Below are 19,401 nucleotides of genomic sequence, written 5' to 3' on the forward strand. Positions count from 1 at the left end.
GAGGCAAGGAAATAAATTACTTGCTCTTACGAGGGGTAAATTAAACTGTTTTGGTGAAGCTTTGTTTCTTGTATCAAGATGTGTATTATTAAGGATATTCAGTTGTTGTTGATTTTAAATAGACAGCATTTTTGAATATTAAATAGTTCAATTTGATTGTTGTATTGTTTTTATTTCCCTCTGTTTAGGTAGGTAGGTGTTCACATATCATAAGCTCAGACAGCAAACGTATGGCCTAGGTTTCATACATAGTCTGTGGAAAGCAGGAGTTGTTAGAGTTCAGAGAGCCTAATTTTGATGCCTGAATTTGGGTGAATATTCCCCTATGGTTCAGTTTGACATATTTAACAACTGAGAGCTCTAATTTTCTCATATAACACAACCAATTCCCTCTTCCACTTCATTGAATAACACATTTTGTGTTAATGATTTGTTATATCTTTGGCAGGGGTTACTGCTGATGACCACATGATGAAAGTTGAGACTGTTCACTGCAGTGCTTGCAGTGTGTATGTTCCCGCATTACACAGTTCTGTTCAGCAGCACTTAAAATCTCCTGATCACACAAAAGGAAAACAGGTAAAATATGTAATGTTATTTTTTTTTTTTTTAAAAAAAAAGCAAGCATAATCTCATAGTAGGTAAGAAATGTTATGGTACTCTATGCAAGTAATTTCTAAGTTCTTGTTAGTATTACTTGTTCTCTAGAAAGCTAGAATGTTCTTGTTACACTTTGTAAACATAATGGCTCATGAAGCAGCCAGCACTTGAGCACCCCCAGTTGGTGTGCCTAATAGCAGTAGTTAAGTCTTGAGAACGTTACTAGGAATGGCTTTTTATTCTACAGGAATTTTTTTACTACCATTAAGTGTTTGAAAGATTATTATTTTTTTTTTTATTCAAATTGCAAAACATAATACATATGCTTCCAGCAAGATAACAAACCTGGTGTCTTTCTTTTTTGCTTGGCTATTACCTTTTTAATTTGAAGAGAAGCGAGCAATTTAGAATTAGGATTAGTATGGTATTGGTCCCTCTTAAAATTTATAATTATATGCTTTTAAGGTTGGTAGAAGGGTTGAAAGAGTAGTGTGAGTGGAAAAAATCAGTTGTCATGGGAAGCAAGATTGCCAAAGTAATATTTTGTTTATGAGCTTCTGTGATAATGAAATATCACAGAATCATAGAATGTTTTGGATTGGAAGGCACCTTTAAAGGTCAGATAGTCACCACACCTGCAATGAGCAGGAACATCTTCCAACAATTTCTTAGGCTGTGATGGAAAAGCATATGTGTTATCTGTAGATGAGAACAGGTAACTGGTTGTAGACAAGTGTGTGGTTGTAGTTCTTTATAGAAGCAAGATGTGAATATATCCTTTGATCAAGCTAAAGCAACAAACTAAATTTAATTGAACTTATTATGTAGTTTGGACTTAAATGCTAAGAATGTACCGCAGCATGAAATGCTCATTCACTATTTTCCTTACAAAAACTGACCATGAATTCAAATTTGTGTGACAGTTGTCACTCAAATAGGTGTGTGATAATTATTCACTGTGAAACTTGTTTCTTAGGCCTACAGAGAACAAATAAAAAGGGAGAGTGTTCTTACTGCCACCAGTATCTTGAATAATCCTATAGTCAAGGCACGATACGAGCTGTATGTGAAGGTAAGGTGTAAATGAAAAAAAGAGTAATCTGTAAACTTCCTCCATGCTGATGGAGTTCAACCTCAGTGCTCTGTCGTTTGTTTCTGCCTTCTAGGTAGCTCACAGATTGAATATACTTTTAATGTGTTTTACCAGTCTCAGATAACTTCCATTTGCAGAAAAAAATGACCACCTTCAGATATACCAGATTTTGGTTTACCATTTATATGTATATCCAGTCAATTTTTAATTAGATGCTCTTACTGAAAAAAGCAAGCTTCAGGGAAAGTATCAGCAGTGTCCCAAACATATGTAATACTAACTGTAGAGCTCAAGACATATTACAAATGTCTCAGTCTTTATGTTTAGAAGCAAAAGCTTCAGTGTGTGGCTTTGTACTGAAGTACAGTGCACACACTATTCAGCAACTCTTATTCCATAGATTTTCTAAGATTCATGGCAGCATACAAAAAATGAAAGTTTATAGCAGTAATTGACATGTTGGGAGAATTTGAAAGGCATGGCAGCCTGCGTTGCTGATACATGGCCTCAAAAACATATGTGAATTCATTTTAGTAAAATGCATAGGTGTTTTTTCTTCTGGGCCAGTGAAGTGACAACTTCTGTAGTACAATTGTTAACTATTTCTGGCAGTTACTTTTAACTGGATTTGTCTGTGACCAAAGAGTAGGCTCTCAGACAAAGCCATACTGTGGTGCAGAAACATGACAAGATATGAGCCAATGCAGAAGTTAATTGTGATTTTAAAATGTCAAATTAGTCATGTACTGCAAAATTAGGTATGGTTGGGTGTGTGAGTAAGTTTCAAACAACTGCTCTTTGTTAAGAAAAGGTAGCGAATGACCAGGTACCACAGCCTGGCACATCTGTGTGTATTTGCAGCCATCTCTTCTGGTGTACCTTCTGGCTTGGTATGCCTGTGCATTGTCCCCTGCAGCCCCCTCGGGGAACACTGGTAGCAGGGGGAATGGAAATCTGCTGTTGATCAGTTGGAAAACTGAGGAAGATAAAATTTACAGGACTGTCTTCACAAGGAGACCACTGAAAATTTCAGAATTTAGTACACTTTCAGCAGCACCTGCTCATTGAGATGTATGCAGAACGTTATGCAAATCCTTCTCATCCTTTTCCAACTGTACAATCAACTGCAGACTGAAGGAGTCCAGTTTTATTACACAGGATGTGATGAATCGGAGCATGTGATGCAGACATTTGGTGCCTATAAGTCTTTAGGAAAGGAGGAAATCCTGTTATGGCCAAAAATAGATTGCCTTGAGATGAAGGGCAGACTGGCTTGGGGAAATAGATGTCCCTATCCCCCAACCAAAAAAATCCCAAAACACTAGAAAAAAACCAAAACCCAACAAAACAAAACCACCCTGAACCCAACATTGTTTTGGAAAGTGTTGTCTGCCTTGCATATTCAGCATTAATGGAAGAAAATCAGAGCAGGGAAGACCTGAGGCTTACATAGATTTGTACCAAGTCACAAAGGCAGGTCATCAACATCACAAATGCCTTTGAGAGAAGGAGAGCAAAATTGCAGCTCATCAACTCCTGATATTTATGCATCCCTATGGATACAGTTTGACATGAGCAAAAAAGATTTTTGTTTTTCTTTTCTATTACACTGCTGGATTTCTCTGTGCATTTTGGAAAGTTTGTTCTTTTAATGTGTGGTGTAGAAGAGGTGCATATCCCAAATAAAGTTTAATTAGGGAGGGTATTTTGAGGTCAGTGCTACCTTCTAGAACCACAATCTCCTGAGAGTAGTAGTCATCCACTCTTTACCACAACTTGTATTTGGGACCCTCCTTCCCCCATTGTGGTTTTGTATGGAAAAATTCTGCTTCAGTTATTTTGATTGTCTCATGGACCTACTTAATAACTGCTTGGAGGGTGACAATTTAATGTAATTGGGGCAGGTTGGCTGCCTGACACCTGGCAGCAGGTGATCAATTTTGAGGATATTTACTTCATGTTTCATTTTATAAAGACTTTTCAAGGTTGAAGGCTCTGGCTGATGTTTGGCTGAAAATGAGGGAGTGGCTCATGCCTTCTGATCTGGAGTAAGATCAGCAGTTGTTATTGCTTGTCACCTTGGCCACCTCTTTTGAGTAAAATGCCATTCTATCTGTGACTTATTCCTCTACCCAACACTTAAGGAAAAATCTCTTTTGCCCTTTGATTTAATCTAACTAGACAGCTCCACAGTTTGGTTGCTATATGTGCAAAAGGAAAGAAAGAAAAGAGATGTGTCCATTTTAAACAAACTTACAGCTTCAAATGTGTTGTTTTGCAAACACTCGGACTTGCATTTTTCTTTAACTACATGTTTCTAGTTTACACTGTGAAAAGAAAATCTGAAAGAAAATTTTTTTTGGCTGTAAACATTTTCAGGTATTTTCATATTTAACCACTTAATTATGAAGTCAGGTTTAGATTTTCAAATTTCACTGCAAAAATCTTTTTAAGAAATAAATGCAAACTCAGTAGTATTTACCTGTACATGCTAAATAAGTATGCACACTTGAATCTTTCAGCTAGTTCTGTAAGCTTGAATGTGTAAGCTGTAGCAAAGTTTAGAAGTTAAATCAACTCTGGTAGCTTTCACTGAGGGTTTTTTTTATTTTTCTTTTTTTACATGGTAAAGGTGCCTCTGGTGTCCACTGAAAACAGAAGGATCTGTATGAAGTTAGCCTAAGAGAATCTCTGTGTCATTTGGGATTTCTTTGTTTATTCAAGCCATTTGCAATTAGTGTCCAAATTTCACAGAAGACAGCTTCAGTAAATTAGATTATGTGGCATTAGAAGTGCTCCTAGTGGTTTATAGAGGTTCTGATCTTTGTTATGCTTCTGGTCAGTGACTAGAGTTACAAATAGAAAGGAAAAACAAAGGTCCACATAGGGCTTGACAACAGTTTTTAGTGCCATAGCTGATGATGAGAGCAACAAGAATCATAATGGTGGAAAATAGCCTTTCTTAAAGGTGCCCTTCTTAATTTACTGATGCAGCTTCCTTGGATCTATTAGTATTGGAATAACTCTGTCATGTGTATCATTCTTCCAAGTCTTCTACTGGACTCTACTGCTAGGACAGTCATTTTCTATATCATGTCTTCTGTCATGAAATGCTGCTTCTGTTCCTTGTGCTGCTGCTGCTTTGGAGTATTATTGGGAACATCTCCATTCAGTTTCCAGAAAACTGCTCTACCAGTACTGAAGGTTTCCAGTTGTCAAAACTTGTATGTGATCTTTATCATCCTAATATAGTGCTGGTGACCATCTTTTACACTATGTTATTCAGTGATTTCATTTCCTTTATTTGAAAATCCAATTCAGTGCTTAAATTAATGGTATATTGTTTGCATCCTGTTCTTTACATGCGAGGAACGTTTTGTCTTAATCTCATGTTTGATACCTTCATCATAGATATTTTAATCAAAGAACCTTGAAAGGATTGTTTTGTACCTTGGCTCTTTTTTTTAGAGAGTCCTCTGTTTCCCTGGTGTTGGCCTTGTGTGGTACTCTTTTATGTTTCCAATGTACTCTGTAATTTTTTTAAAGTTCTTAATTTCTCCTTATTCTCCTACATCCATGTTGTAAAAAGGGTGGGAAGTATACCACAACCCACCTGCTGGTCACTCTGAAACAATCATCTTAGTCTTATGAACCTGTAACAAGTCTCTTTATAAGGAGGAAAAAAAGACCATATTATTTCTCAGGCAAAAAGTTATCACGTGATGAAGTCATGACTATGTATAATTTTGGACCATATAGAACTTCCTAGATAGAATGATATCTGTGCTGGAAAGCTGCTTGGATGTTGCTCAAGAGAAGCATCACAGGCTGACATTTTCTATCACTGTATTCTGGGACTGATTGATCATGTGTATTAGTGAAGGGATTCTAAAGTTTACCAGTTAGGTAGGCAGACTTTGGTATCCTTTTGGGTCAGGTTTAAGAGACCTGTTATAAATAGATATAGAGAGTGGTTTCTGGGGACATTTGAATGCGGAAGCTTTGGTTGTAAATACCAGTTCACAGTCTTAAGCTTTCTCTGCAATTTAAATATTCTAGAGACAAGGAACCTGAAGAATGCATCTCTTGGGAATAAACTACTTATCTGCTTGTGATTTTTATGCTCTGTAGGCATCATAAAGTCTTTCTGCAGCAGTTCAGTGGTATGCCTGTTTTCTTGTTTTCTGGATTTTTTTGTTTTGTTTTGTTTTTTAAAGCCATCTGGGAAGATGGGACCAGTGTGGCTGTCAAAATCAACTAACATCAAAATTGGCTCTGCATGCTGTACTAGATGCCCCTGATGCTACATCACTAGAAAGGAGTGCAGTTGTTAGGATCTTCCCCTTGAGGGCAGTAACTTTTTCCTTAGTTTGAGAACTTGAAAAGTGCATTTTTCTCTTAAAAAACAGTTGGGGAAAGCAACTTAATTTTTTTGTGTGTGTGATTATTGTATAGAGATCTGTTCAGCCAGAAGTAGTGTGCTGAATCCAGTTCTGCTAGGTTAGCCAGAAGCGATATACTTGCCTCCACAGGAATGAAGCGTAACAATTTTCTGTAGCTTGTCCCCAAGAGTCAGGGACAGTCAGAAGTTGTCTGAAGGAGTGTGAAGGTAGTCCTTTTAGAAGTGCATTCTTTAGCTCTAGTTCATCATGCCTAGCCTAGCCATGAGAGGATTTTTAATCTTTCCTTTTTTCAGACCTATAAAAGGGCTTCTGATATCCTTGTGAATTATTTACAGAGAAAGGCTACCTTTTGTTTTCTTTTGCTAGGAAACAATGCTCTATTAGGCCATGTGAAACTCTTTTAGATACCTGTCTTCAGTTTAATGTCTGAGCATGTATATGAAGCTAACCAGGTGGTGTATTCTTAACTCAGCAATTAGCTTGTTTTTGTCTGTCCTGGGAAATTCTTGTTCCTGTACCCAAACGTGACTGAAAATATTTGGCTGAACTGAAGGAAAATAACAGAAGCTTTTCTGTCAGAGGTCTGTTGCACTCCTGTCCAAAAAGGAAAGTAGATAAGTACAGTTTTGGGCAGTTGAACTAATCCTTAATGAAATAAGGTTTGGATGCTCAGTCTTTTTTATTTTATAATGCTTTCCATTGATGTTAGATTTGAATTGGTTTGGGCGCTTGCTTTTCCTTATGTTGTTTTATGAGACTGTTTACTGAGCTAATAAATATTTTTGGTATTTCAGTGTTGGACACTGCTACCTGTTCAGTGAAATACTCCTTGGTATTCTGTAGCCCCGTGATACTCAAAAGTGATAGTGGATCATTTAAAAGCAGCATGAGTTTTATCTGAGATGTGGAGTTTTCTTATTTCCATTGGGCTCAAATAAGTTATGACACCAGCTTTCTCTATGTACTTGACCATTACCTATGAGAATCTACTTCTAAAAAAGCCAGACTTAGTATCTTAAATAAGTTTAAATAGTACTTTTACTCGTGGGGTTTATATGTGGCAGCTATGCCTTTGATTAGGCTGAGTTGATTGGGCTCAACAGACATTACCATCCAAGTGCTATAGGCTGGCCTACAAAGTGCATGCATAAAATTATCCTGGGACTTGGACATGGTCTCAAAGATTTCTGCTTTCTTTGGGTTACTCTTTAAATCTGATTTTATGATTTTAGAATAACAGTGAAGGCAAGTTTTTGCTTAGTGGCATTTGCTAAAAGGTTTTATAGCTTTCTAGTTTTTCAGTGATTTGGAAGACCCTACCTGAAAAATGTAACTGAAGTAAAAATATTTAAGCAGAAAAGGACAAGGGGCTTCGTACTCAATTTTTCTTCTGGATCATCTTTTAAATAATATTCTTGAAATTATTATCCTGGCGTAGTTAGTGCTTGATGTCATATGTTCAGATTTAGTCTGTCAGATGTTTGAACATGAAAGGAGTTTTAGTGAAGAAACTCCTAATACTTTGTATTGTTATTGTTTATTAAACAAGTGAAAGCTGAGGTATGTCTTGTACTGAATTATGGTATGAAATAGTGAAAGTATGAAACTAGAATGCCAACATATTTAAAATACTTTCTGAGAAGTCTGCTTGATAATTTTTCTAGATTCAGTGGAATGAATTTCAAGGTAGTCAATGTAATTAATTCTAGATTTCTTTTTAATTTACTAAAGAGTTTGCTTACTCAGAGTGAATAAAGACTGTAAATATGGAAAAGCAGACCAAAACTGCTCCATTTGATTGGGGAGAAAAAGGAAGCAGCTGTAGTTCTTAAAAATATGGTGAAACTTAATAACGTAATTTTGATTTAGTGAATGTTGAAGTTAAACTGAAGTTTGTGTGTAGTGCCCTTTGACTCTTTCTCAATGCCATTTCTACTTTCTTTAAAACAGTTTATTGGGATCCCAGATTCCAGTGTGCATAAAAATGAGGTGTTGCTAATTTTAAATCAAATAAAACCCCAAACCCTATTAAAAAGCTGTATGAAATACCATAGCATTTCTTAGTGGCTCCCCTTTTCATTCACTGAAATGAGTATTATTTTATTTTATGTTTGAAATAAATATCAAAGTGTTTGTTTTCCATCTTCTGCTTCAGGGTGAAAATCCTTTTGAAATTAATGATCAGGCTCAGGAGCAGCAGACGGAAGAAGAGGACAAAGCTGATGAGCCAGTTGAGGGTGAGGAAGAAGAAGAAGAAGAGGAGGAAGAAGAAACTGAAGAACAAACTGACTTCACTTTAGACCACACTGAAGATAACTAAGTGCAAGAAAATGAAAATATATTAAGGGGGCAAAACAGCTTTTTATTTCTGCTCAAAAGTGGCTAAGACTTTTTAATAGTCTCAGATGAAGTTGTTGAAGATTCCCCACCATATGCATGCATTCCATTCCGTGGAAAACTTGTTTATATAATTCCTCTGTGTTTCTGATTTTGTTTAAAATGAAATTAAGACTATTTTAGTTGAGCTTTTTATAGAAAACTGACTGTTAAAGCTGATTAAAACATTGTGTTGTATATTTTTTTAAGCATCCTATTTTTTTGGTGTGTGTATTGAAAGTTGGATATAATAATTTTGGGTCTAATCAACTGAAAAGAAAGGCAGGTCTTTGGGGTAAATACATTAAATGCTGTATGGCATAAGCTTATCATATTTACCTCTTAGTACAGAATAATTAACTTCAAAAACTGTGCTGTTGAGTGTGGCTGTTTTGGGGACTGCATTGCACTCTGTATAATAGAGTATGTGTTATAATATGCCTTGTAGCTTTTTGTGATAAGATGTACCAGTTTGTAGCAATAAAACACTTAAGAAATGTTACTGTTTTAAGTGTCTGTAGTTCAGTGTTTAAAGTATTTGCCCATGCTAACTACCAGATTGGTTTCAAATTAAATCTTCATTGATATTATGATTGAAATTATTTAAAGTTTGTAGTTGCATCTTCGTGACTCATGTTATTTATAGCTGATTTTTGATGTATTCAGAGTCCACCTACCAGGACAGATAAGCACTTTAGTCTTTACAGTATGCCTAGGGGAAGCATGCTTTCAGTTTATTTACATGCTGTGTACTGTTGTCTATCTTAGAAATTATATGCAAGTACACTTGTTTTTCCATAGTTCCTTCTAATCAAGCTTTTGACTAATGAGAACTGGAAATGTCTGATTTAACTGTGTCTAAGTACAGCTAAGTAATTTGCACAATTTTTCCCTAAATGTGTTAACAGAAGTAACTTTACAATCTCTTGTGGTCATTATGGGGAAATTTTATCAAAATCTCATCATATATGTAATTGTGCACACTTCTGTTGAAGAACCTTTGTTTTAATTTGTAGCCATCACAGTATACAGGTGGTATAAGCAGAGAGTGAACAGAGGTTAGATAAAATTAAAATACTTCTAATCTCAAATGCTAACCAATTTGGTTTTTTACTGATCTGTTGTAGAACTGGGGAAAGTGTACAAGTATTATGGGGAATACTTGTTTTAGATATTAGTCCATCAGAAAGCCTAGTAGCAGTCAACTCCGAAGAATGCTGTGTATTGTAGTCACTTATCTGTTGCCTTTTAGTGTAGCTTGGAGAGTAGAAAATACAACATTGTGAGGAAAGAGGAAACTGAGTTTGGTGCCTTGACCTTTTGTTTTCTATGTGGCTTATAATTTTTCCATTTTAAAAAATCAGCATGTTTTTAAAAAATCAGCATTGTTACACATTTAAGTGGGTTAGCTTGGAACTAACACTTAGCATAGGTTGATTGAAAGATTTAAGGCTCCAGCTGGTTGTACAGTATCTCTTGGATGTGTAAGTTTAAAACAATAAGTACTTTCTAGATCTCTAAGCACTCATTCTTCTGTTCTCCATCTTAAGGCTAGGATTAAGATTCATGTTTGCATTACTTTTTAAGGTGTAATCTTCCCTTCTGCCTTACATATGGTCACTCAACTATTTATGTGTTCTATTTGTAGATCTCTTGCCCTACAAGAGGAAGATGCTGATCTCTTCCCAGACAACAGGAACTTTATCAGTGTTCTAGGAACTGGCGAGAGCTTTAGCCTGAGAACTTGTTTGCAGTAGTTAAGAGAACTGAGATGCTGCCCAAATTTCTGCAAGTGGTGGGTTTTTTGTCTTTGTCTATGGCTCCTTTACTAGTTGGAGAGAATTAAGTTGCTTCTGAGTAGCTAAAATAAGCTGTTCTACCTAAGATCTTGGTACTTTCTTTCCATTGGTGTAGTTATATTATCCTTGGGATCTTTGACCTTTAAGCATTCTTAACTTCACTGGTAATCTAAAATACGTACTACTTCTGTATACTGACAGTTCTTACCTATAGTCTGTTGATAGTTTAAACTTAAATGACAGATTGAAGGGGGGGCAACTGCTGGTTACCCTTTTCTGTAGGCTTAGAAGGAGCTTTTAATTGAGTCCCTTTTGTAGCTAATGTAGGAAATTAATTTAATTTGATGAAACATCAGTAACGAAGTATAATTTGAGGGAATGATTGTTGCCATTCCAGATGACACAGATTCCTGATAAACTGTGGCCTGCCCCACCATCCCAGTTATTCCAAACTGAGTGGGGATTGCATTTGTTTATTTCAGAATCTTAGAAATAAAGACCACAGTTCTAGGCAGTTCTGGATGATGATACCTGTCAGAATATACAGGTATATTTATTTACACACCCCTGGTAAGAGGCCTTTCCAGTTTCCTTTGCATTCATCAAAGACTAGCTATGTACTGTCAACTTCTGACTGTTTATAAATGTCGATTGCAGTAATATATGCCTCTTGCTAAATACCTTTCTAAAGAACCTTCTTGGAATGTTGACTATCCCAAGTGATACAGTTTATAAAACCACAGACAATTTGGGAGCATAGTTGTATCCCGCATGCCTAAAGACCAAGTTAACTAAACAAAAGATCTGTGTAAAACTGGACTTGAAATGTAATTGATGGCTCACACTTCAGATGATGACTGGTTACTAACGGTGTTTTCTTGAAGAGTCGGTTAGGGAAAAGCAATTGGATGGAGTTTATAGACAGCTGGTGGGTATAGGTCCTACCCCGGAACCAGTATTAGGATGTTTGACAAGGAATTTTGTTGTTAGAAAGTGGCATCAGATGATGTTAAGAATTTCAGGATGCTTAAAAATACCTGTTGGGGAATAAAAAAGGCTGTCCTAGATCTTGCTCTACAGCTCATGCACTGGAACAGGATTAGAACTCTTTAGTGTCTTGAGTGGAATCAACAGAAAATATATGGTACCCTGATCTAAGTAGCTAAGATTGCATGGAATGTTTCAGGTGAGGATTTACTTTGCACAAGAATTGAAAGGATTTGAGTTTCATAGTGATAATAATGGTATTTAATTTCTGTTGGAAACATCTTTTTTATCTTTTACAGGATGCTGCTTAATGGTGTGTTCATTCATAGTTGTGCTGAAGAAATACATGAAAATCATTTTATGCTCTAACTACCTCTTCCTGGAGCTAGAAATTAAATCTTTTTTTCTATGAGAAATGTTGAAAAAATATTCTATGTGTTTTTGTTAAGGGTTGAACTTGCAGGGTAGGAAGTACAGTACGGTAGAAAGATGTAGGGGCACTAATCCTTGCAATGTACACATGCTGATAACTACCAACGTGTGTGTTATGTGTACTGCAGCCCAAATGCACTATTCTTTTAATATACAGTTATTTTTTGCTACACAGTATAACTGTAGAATGATTAGCATCACATGGATGTAGTATTTGGCTTGTTTTCATGCTACGCAAAGGATTAAAATCTTGAAGTGAGCCTCTAGATTTTCTTGCTTTGGTGTTTCCTGTATTGCTTACAGTTAAGAATAAATTAAATCGGTTTTCAGCTTGCTGAAATACTGTAATATCTGGGTTGTTCTCATGCTATGCAAAAGATTGGAATCTTGAAATGAGCCTGTAGATTCTCTTGCTTTGGCTTTGCCTGTATTGCTTACAGCTAAGAATAAATTAAATTAGTTTTCAGCTTGCTGAAATATTAACTATAAATTTTCTTGCTAAAAAAAAAAAAAAAAAAAAAAAAAAAAAATCAAGCTTTTCCTTAAATGCCAATCTAATCTTCCAGTATTTTTCAGATGCTGGAATGCTTCCTGCTCTTTTTAAGCAGCTCTAAAATAGAGGATCCAGACCTTTTCTTCAGTTGTTATCCTTCCACTAAATGAAGTTCTCACCTGCTCAACTTTAGGATTTTAGGGAGAAACTTTATTGTAAGGAGTGCCCATAACCATCAGAGAGTTGGGTCTCTCCTAGATGCTTCCTCCCAGCTTAAAGAAAGGAAAGGCTTGGAAAGTCCCACATCCTCTTGGGTCTATGGCCTGCGATGAAGTCCCTCAAATCATGAGAGGGCCGAAATTTTACATCAGGTTTGTTAGTAATGAAGGCTTGTTCCGAGTTGAGTATAAAAATTAATAATGTATCTGTTCAATTTGTTTTTAAGGTAACTTCTAAAAATTTCCAACATTTTAGGCTTACAATACTGTACTTGCTTTTAAAATAACTGTAACTGTACTATGTCCTGCAGCTCAATTCAGCTGTCTTTAAACAGATTTGACTGGTTTTAAATACAGCCAGCCAATGAATAAGACTTTCTGTATAAATAAAAATGTGTATAAACTAAAGTCCAACATCTAAAACAAAAGAGCTTCTGATCTTATTCTACAAATCTAAGCTTTCCTCATCCCATCCTTTGGTACTTCAAAGCTGATGCCCACAGGAAAAGGAATAAATACCTAGAGGGTGAATTGGAGCATCAAAATCTGCTGAGGCAAAAACATGAAAGAGAAGGCTTCTTAACAAGACCCCAAGACCCCCTACTATCCTGTGATTCTGATTTAAAACACAGTTCTGCTTGTATGCAGAAGTATGGTTGGGGTTTTTTTTCAGGATTGAAGAATACTAGGTGCTATGGGAGAACAAGGAATAAATAACCTTCTTGCTTTTGTGGTCCACTTCAGGTCAAACATTTGAGTCTTTGCACCAAATATGCCTGTTCTTTTCATGGAGACTTGCCATTCTCACTCTTCTTTATCCCATACGTCTTCCTTGTGGACTGTAGAACATGTGTATTCCAAACTGTGTCTGTGTTGATAGGGTTCTCTCTATGACCAAAGCTGTGAAGGTAAGTCAAGAACGGTAGGAGCTTTTGTGGGGTCCCAGAAAAGCTAAGAATGGATAATATGGTGGCAGAAGTAATGCACATATTGTGAATAAGCATGTTAAAGTGAGCATTTGTCAAAGATTAAGAGCAGAACAGCTGTATGGAGTTAGGAAAAGAGCAGCAAATGTCTATGTGCTCCATTAAAAAAAACATTTTGGACAATGTACAATCCTTTTCAATCTTCTCACTTCAGAAAGGTCATAAGATAGATGTCCTTCATCACCATCTAGTAACATTGTGGTCCAGATCCTTTTATTTTCTTCTGTTACTAGTCTGTGAAGTTGATTAAATATCATTAAACCATCGATTGGTAATGTTCCTTCAAGAGTACCTGTAAACTGCTCTTCAGAGATGGCTGAAACATGTTGGAGCCTGTTTGAATTTCCCAGAACATAGTGAAGATAAGTGTGTAGTTACTGCACATGTGGTAGCAGGACAATTTACAGTTGCCTTAAGATCTAAATGTGCTTTATATTGTCTGAATATTTTACTCGGCATTAAAGGCATCTGTCTGGAACCTAATTACCAAGGGATGGGACTGTGATGTCAGATCAGCAGTTTGTTTAGGATACAGTCAGTTTACTTGGAGTACAGTGACATACTCTGTTAAGGCCATAGATTTATAGGCTGGGGAGGACCATGATTGTGTAGTCATCCTAGCTAATGTCAACTGTGTTTTGCTTGCTGATCAAACATCTTTTTATTGGGCTAGAATATGTACGTTAGAAAGCTAATTTATTTTAACTTATTAATCAGACAAGGGCAAATCTTAGACAATCTCTACCACATCTTATTTTAAAAGCCTAAAACTGATTTATAGTATGGGGCTCCATATGGCATTGCCCTTGTTTTCAGCCTCTGTATCTATTGCTGGAACTTTTGTTTGTTAGTGATAAATAACACACTTGTTAAATGCCACAGTAAACAAAAAAAAGGGGGGGTGGAGTGGGCAGAGAAAGGAATAATCTTGACCTACTAAGCAATCTGTGATGCTACAGGAACATCTCCTCCCATGGGTGAAACTAAAGTTATGAAAGCTGAGGTCTCTGCCAGACTAAAACAGGATTTCCCACCATGTGTCTCTAATGTGTTTTTATTTGGGAAAAGTGAATAGTCAGTTCAGGTGTGAGGTAAAGTCAATGTTCAAGAAGGACAGTTGTCTGTGGAGGGAAGGAGCCTTCTGCACTGGACAGATGTAGTCGCCTGCCTTAGTTGTGATGGTTTGTCTAGTCAAAAGTATGGTGCCCCTCCAAGGAGAGATGCTTTGTCTTGTGTTGTGCTAGTTCTGTATGTGGAAATGCACAGAATGTGAGGTGGGGTCAAGCAGGGCTGAACGTCTTACTATATTAGTCCTTAGAGCTTATTGTCCAGTCCTACTCTCCATAGGTATCATGGGGGCTACTAAAGTCATTGGGATGAAGTAATCTCTATGGCCTATCCCTCTTGCCCTGCAGACATCTGCTGAGTGTTTAGAACAGATGGGCAGATTCTGTACTTCTCCCTAGGTTTCTTTAGGACTATGTATAGGAGTTAAGGTCAGATCACGTTGCGGGCCAATATGGTGGCAGTTCCTAGTGAAAAGACTGTGCAGGATTCTGGAGGGTTCCCAGTTCTGAATCTGACTGAACACCCTCTTGGTAAAACACGATTGCCATGCGGAATGGATGTATACGTAAAGGACTGGGCACACAAGCCTTCCTACTTGTGTGCCCAGTCCTTAAATACTAAGTTATACATTTTTCAGTGAAGGGTGTAGTTTTGCCACTGAAATTCCTTTGCACCATTTTGAAGACTGTTAACAGCATGATGTTAAATAATGTCCTAAGTGTTTTTTATGTACAGCGGCAATTATAATTTAAAAAATATACCTCATTTCATCTACTGCTTGTCTGAAGGTAAAACATTCTGTAGGCTTTACCATTACATGCGCAGCTGTCCTAATGCTGGAGTTCTCAACACACTGTGTACCAAGGGGTTAATTTGTTTCCATCACTGGGGATTTGAATTGCTCGTCAGTGCTGAGGTCACTGTCACTGTTAAATGACAGATGTCTTTCTGAAAATCCCTTGCATCTTTCCTTGTGATGTAAAGTTCAGTGACTGCGATAACAGGGTGTTGTTCTTTAATAACTGTTAAATTTATTCTTTAGAGAATTTACAAAGATGTCCTATTGCTCTGGGAGAGCTCCCTTGATGCCGAACTCTGCATTTTCTTTTTGCATAATGCCTACAGATTTAGAGCCACTGTACTCCCAGTTGTATAGCTTCTGTATCCCTTGTTCAGTGCTGCTGAAATACTCGTAAATCTCCTTTCTTCTAGTGGCTTTGTGCAGCAGCTGGGGTATGACAATAAGGTCCCTGATCTATAATTCCAGACAGCCCCTGAGGGTGAACAGATCGACCAATCCTCATCCCCAACGTAAGCCCAGGGAACTCACTGTCCCTGGGAGGTAGTCGTCTAATGCTTTCTATTTGTATTCTGCATGAAACTCTTCTTGATGCTGGACTGTTGTTCACTTAGAGAATTACCCAGTGCACAGTATATAAACTCCCACTAGAGACTGAATGCATGTAAATAAAGCATGCCTTAAGTCTAGCATAATGTAACTTTAAGTGAGAAGAAATAGACTCAATCTAAGCATCTTGTAAGGCTACATTCACTGCCTAGATCTACACAATGTAGTCACAATCTGCATTTCTGTGTCACATGGATAAGAGGTAAGGAGGACAGCTGTATAGGTTTTCTAATTCCAGGGATTTCCTGGCTTTTTATTGAACTCTATGAGAATACAACACCAACTTTTTAAAATAACAGCTGTTTTCTAAACACTCTTGTGAAATGGCAGCATTCACATTGTAACAGGAAAAGACATAGTTTGAAAAATGTGATTGACTGATTGATTGACCTTTATGCTACACATGCCTCATGAAGATGTTACTTGGTGTCTGCACACCACCCAAAAGCCTGGCAGGCATTTCAGAGTACAGACAGAAGATGATCCCTGTCCTACAGCTTTTGCAGTTTTATAATCTAGATATATTCACTTCAACTATTTTATTTTTTTTTTTCAACTTTCATGTCTGTATAGCGGCATTGATATGTATTTTAACTATAAATCATTTAGAAAGGATCTGCTTGAAAGCTGATACTCATTTTCTCATAAACCTCCATCATCTGTTTTAAACCTTGAGATTAATGAAGTGTAATGGGCTATTTTTAAATGCAAGGTGTTACGCATATGTTATCAGCCTTTGGTTACACTTGGCTTATCCAAGCAGTTTTAATGCTGGCACAATTGTCAGACTAATTTTACTTTATGTAGCAGCTTTAAAGGAGATTAAACTGCCTAAGTTTAGTGATTTGCTATTTACTGGGAAAACATTCAGTATATGGAAAACAACAGTTGCGTGTTTGATAAAAGTAGTATGCTCTGTGCTAAGTCACCAGTGCGTTGAGGCCAATGGCAAAGTTTCCGCTGACAGCAACACCCAGCCTGTTTTAATAAGATCGAGTGTTGGACATTTCATCAACACTACTCTTACAAAACTGATAGTTTTTCTGATATGATAGAAATACAATTCCATACATGCTCTGTGAATGTTAATCCATAAAGAAAAGATGGAACCTTAATGAAACAAAACTATTCTACTTTTCATGTATATTTTTCACATTAGTTTCTTGTGCATATTTTTAAGAACTGATAGTCTTCTCTCCAGCTCCTCCAGAAAGGTTACAGGACACTAGTCTGTCAGAAGAAACAAGAGTAGCTAGCTCAGAGGACAAACCAAGGGAAATTGAGTGATGTTTGACTTGTATTTCAGTCTTGTTTGTAAAGATAGCTCTACATTTATGGCCTTTAGCCTATCCTTCCTCAGATGGGAATTCAGGAAGTCAGAGAGAAAATCCTGTTTAAAGTTTAAGTGTCTCTGTCCACAGAGACTCTATTTTTAATTATTTTTTTTTTTTTTTATTTTAAACAAAGGATTCAGTTGCCCAAATTGAATATGGAAGTGTATAAATTCATCCCTAATGAATTTGTACTGAAAGAGTTAACGATTATTAAACTGCAGTAGACTGTTGGAATTAAGGTGTTTTTTTATCAGATAATTTAAATGAGTTTCAAGCTTTGAAAGTAAATGTAAAATAACCATTGTCTCTTTAGTCTTGTTTAACTACAGCAAAACTTGGCAGGCAGAAAGTCCTAGTGAATGTAGGAACATGTACATAAAACAGTTCAGAGCATGCAAAGTTCTGTGCCAGTGCATGGTGGTTTGCTAATTACTTTTGCATGAAATCTAAGCACTCTGCTTGTTGAGAAGATGGACACTAGTAGGTTTACAATATTTGTGTGTGATGTAATTAATATATTGTTGGTTAGCTAAAATGAATTTTGTGTCAACATTAATAGGTATTTGTTTTATCCTTGCTGCTCTCAAGAGGCTCCTTTTAGCTGGCTCTTCATGACAATATGATTTTTTGGACATTAAATATAGCCAAAATAAGGAATGACCTTCAGCAGACAGAACTAAGTTGCTTCCATTTCACAGATTTTTCAAACAATCTGATTTTCATTTTGTGTTTCTTGCAAAAATGCTCACAAAGACTAGCAAACTAAATTAATAACATTCTAAACATTTTTCTTTATGGTTCAGATTGATTTAAAAAAGTCAACAAGCATTTCAAGATGAGATGTTTCAAATATAAAATACCAGGTAATGCAGGAAGTTTTAAATGTAGTAGGATTTTTTTGTGAAAGCTTTGCTCTTGTGAAGAGGCATTCTTTCAGGCAGAAACCAACAGCTTCCTGCTTTGTGAAAACTGACTGTCAGAATGTGAATTTTGCTTGATATTTTTCTGCATGCTGTAGCCCCTACTACTACTACTCATCCATGTCATAAATATTTACTGAATTTCTCTGGAAGTATGACTAAGGAACATGGCAAAATCAGAGGCAGCGCTAAATTCTGTATCTTTGATAGGATATTATCTTTTCACTTCTCTTTTACCATGTTCATAATCTTTTGTGTCTTGAGTCTGTGGAGGGTACTGTAGTGGTTACCCCTATTCTTTCTACATACTAGCTGTGTTTTAAACAAATGTTAATTCTTAGGTTGATGTCAGCATTGTAAATCAAGATCAACTTATTTTCTCTTCTGCGTCTCTGATTCCTTCCCCTGTCACATTTCTTTTACTGCTTATTGTATCTGATTTCTCATCAAAGTGGTATGGATATTTTATATAGGAGTGACTTCTTCTCCCCCCTCTGGCCAGTTGTTCATTCACTATTTTTTTTCAACCTTTGAATCAATGATAAATGTTGCTGGAAGCAGAAGTGTGAACAGAGGGGCAACTATTAATCTTTCAAAGAACATACAAAAGGAGTTATCTATTCTTCAGCTCCTCAAACTTTTCTTAAATTTTTCCCAGTATTTTTAATGTAGAGACTGCATTTAAATCCACATGCAATTACATTACTGAACACCAAAATCCAAACGGTTCCAACTTCAGCATACCTTTTGTATTACAGAAACTAAAGTGCCTGAGATTTTAAGTGACTAAAAGACAAAATGCAAAACAGGAATGCAAAGTTGCATGAATGAGCAGTGTCATTTCAGACCTCTGCTTACTTCTGTAAGATACGTTCAACTGTTTAGTTCCAGGGACCCATATTGTCTTTCCAAATGGAGCTTGGCCATAACTTCTTTCTTTCATGATTATTGTGGAGTTCTTTTTCATAACGTAAGAAAAATAATCCTAATTATAAGGGGCTTGATTTTTATTTTATCCTAAGTTTTAAGTCAATGTCCATAGTTTGTAAAATTATTTTGGGCTTTATCAGCAGACTGTCATAGAGGCAAGCCAGTTAGACTTTAACATTACAGTAGAAGCATACACATGCAGAATGTTTGTAAGATGTTTTTCTAGTGATTTTCCCTAGCAATACTACACGTGCTTGTAAAACTTACTGTATTTGTTCCTTTCTGAGTGGGTCAGAAAAAAAATCATCCTCCCTTCACAGGAGAATAGATTTCAGGTTGCTCCAATTCTATCAG

At 36.5% G+C, this 19,401-nt stretch overlaps 1 protein-coding gene across 1 annotated transcript in view; it reads left to right on the forward strand.

Moving 5' to 3' along the window:
* The window catches only part of ZNF326 (zinc finger protein 326), a 28,680-nt gene extending 19,700 nt beyond the window's left edge, over positions 1 to 8,980 (forward strand). The window contains exons 10-12 of the mRNA XM_026853771.1: positions 449 to 579; positions 1,577 to 1,672; positions 8,252 to 8,980. Coding sequence (XP_026709572.1) covers positions 449 to 579; positions 1,577 to 1,672; positions 8,252 to 8,416 — 392 coding nt within the window. The 3' untranslated portion in view covers positions 8,417 to 8,980. The remainder of the gene's footprint in view (positions 1 to 448; positions 580 to 1,576; positions 1,673 to 8,251) is intronic.
* Positions 8,981 to 19,401: the final 10,421 nt, after the last annotated feature.

The sequence above is a fragment of the Athene cunicularia genome (genome assembly GCF_003259725.1).
Source record: "Athene cunicularia isolate RWA chromosome 8 unlocalized genomic scaffold, athCun1 chr8_part1, whole genome shotgun sequence".
NCBI lineage: Eukaryota > Metazoa > Chordata > Aves > Strigiformes > Strigidae > Athene > Athene cunicularia.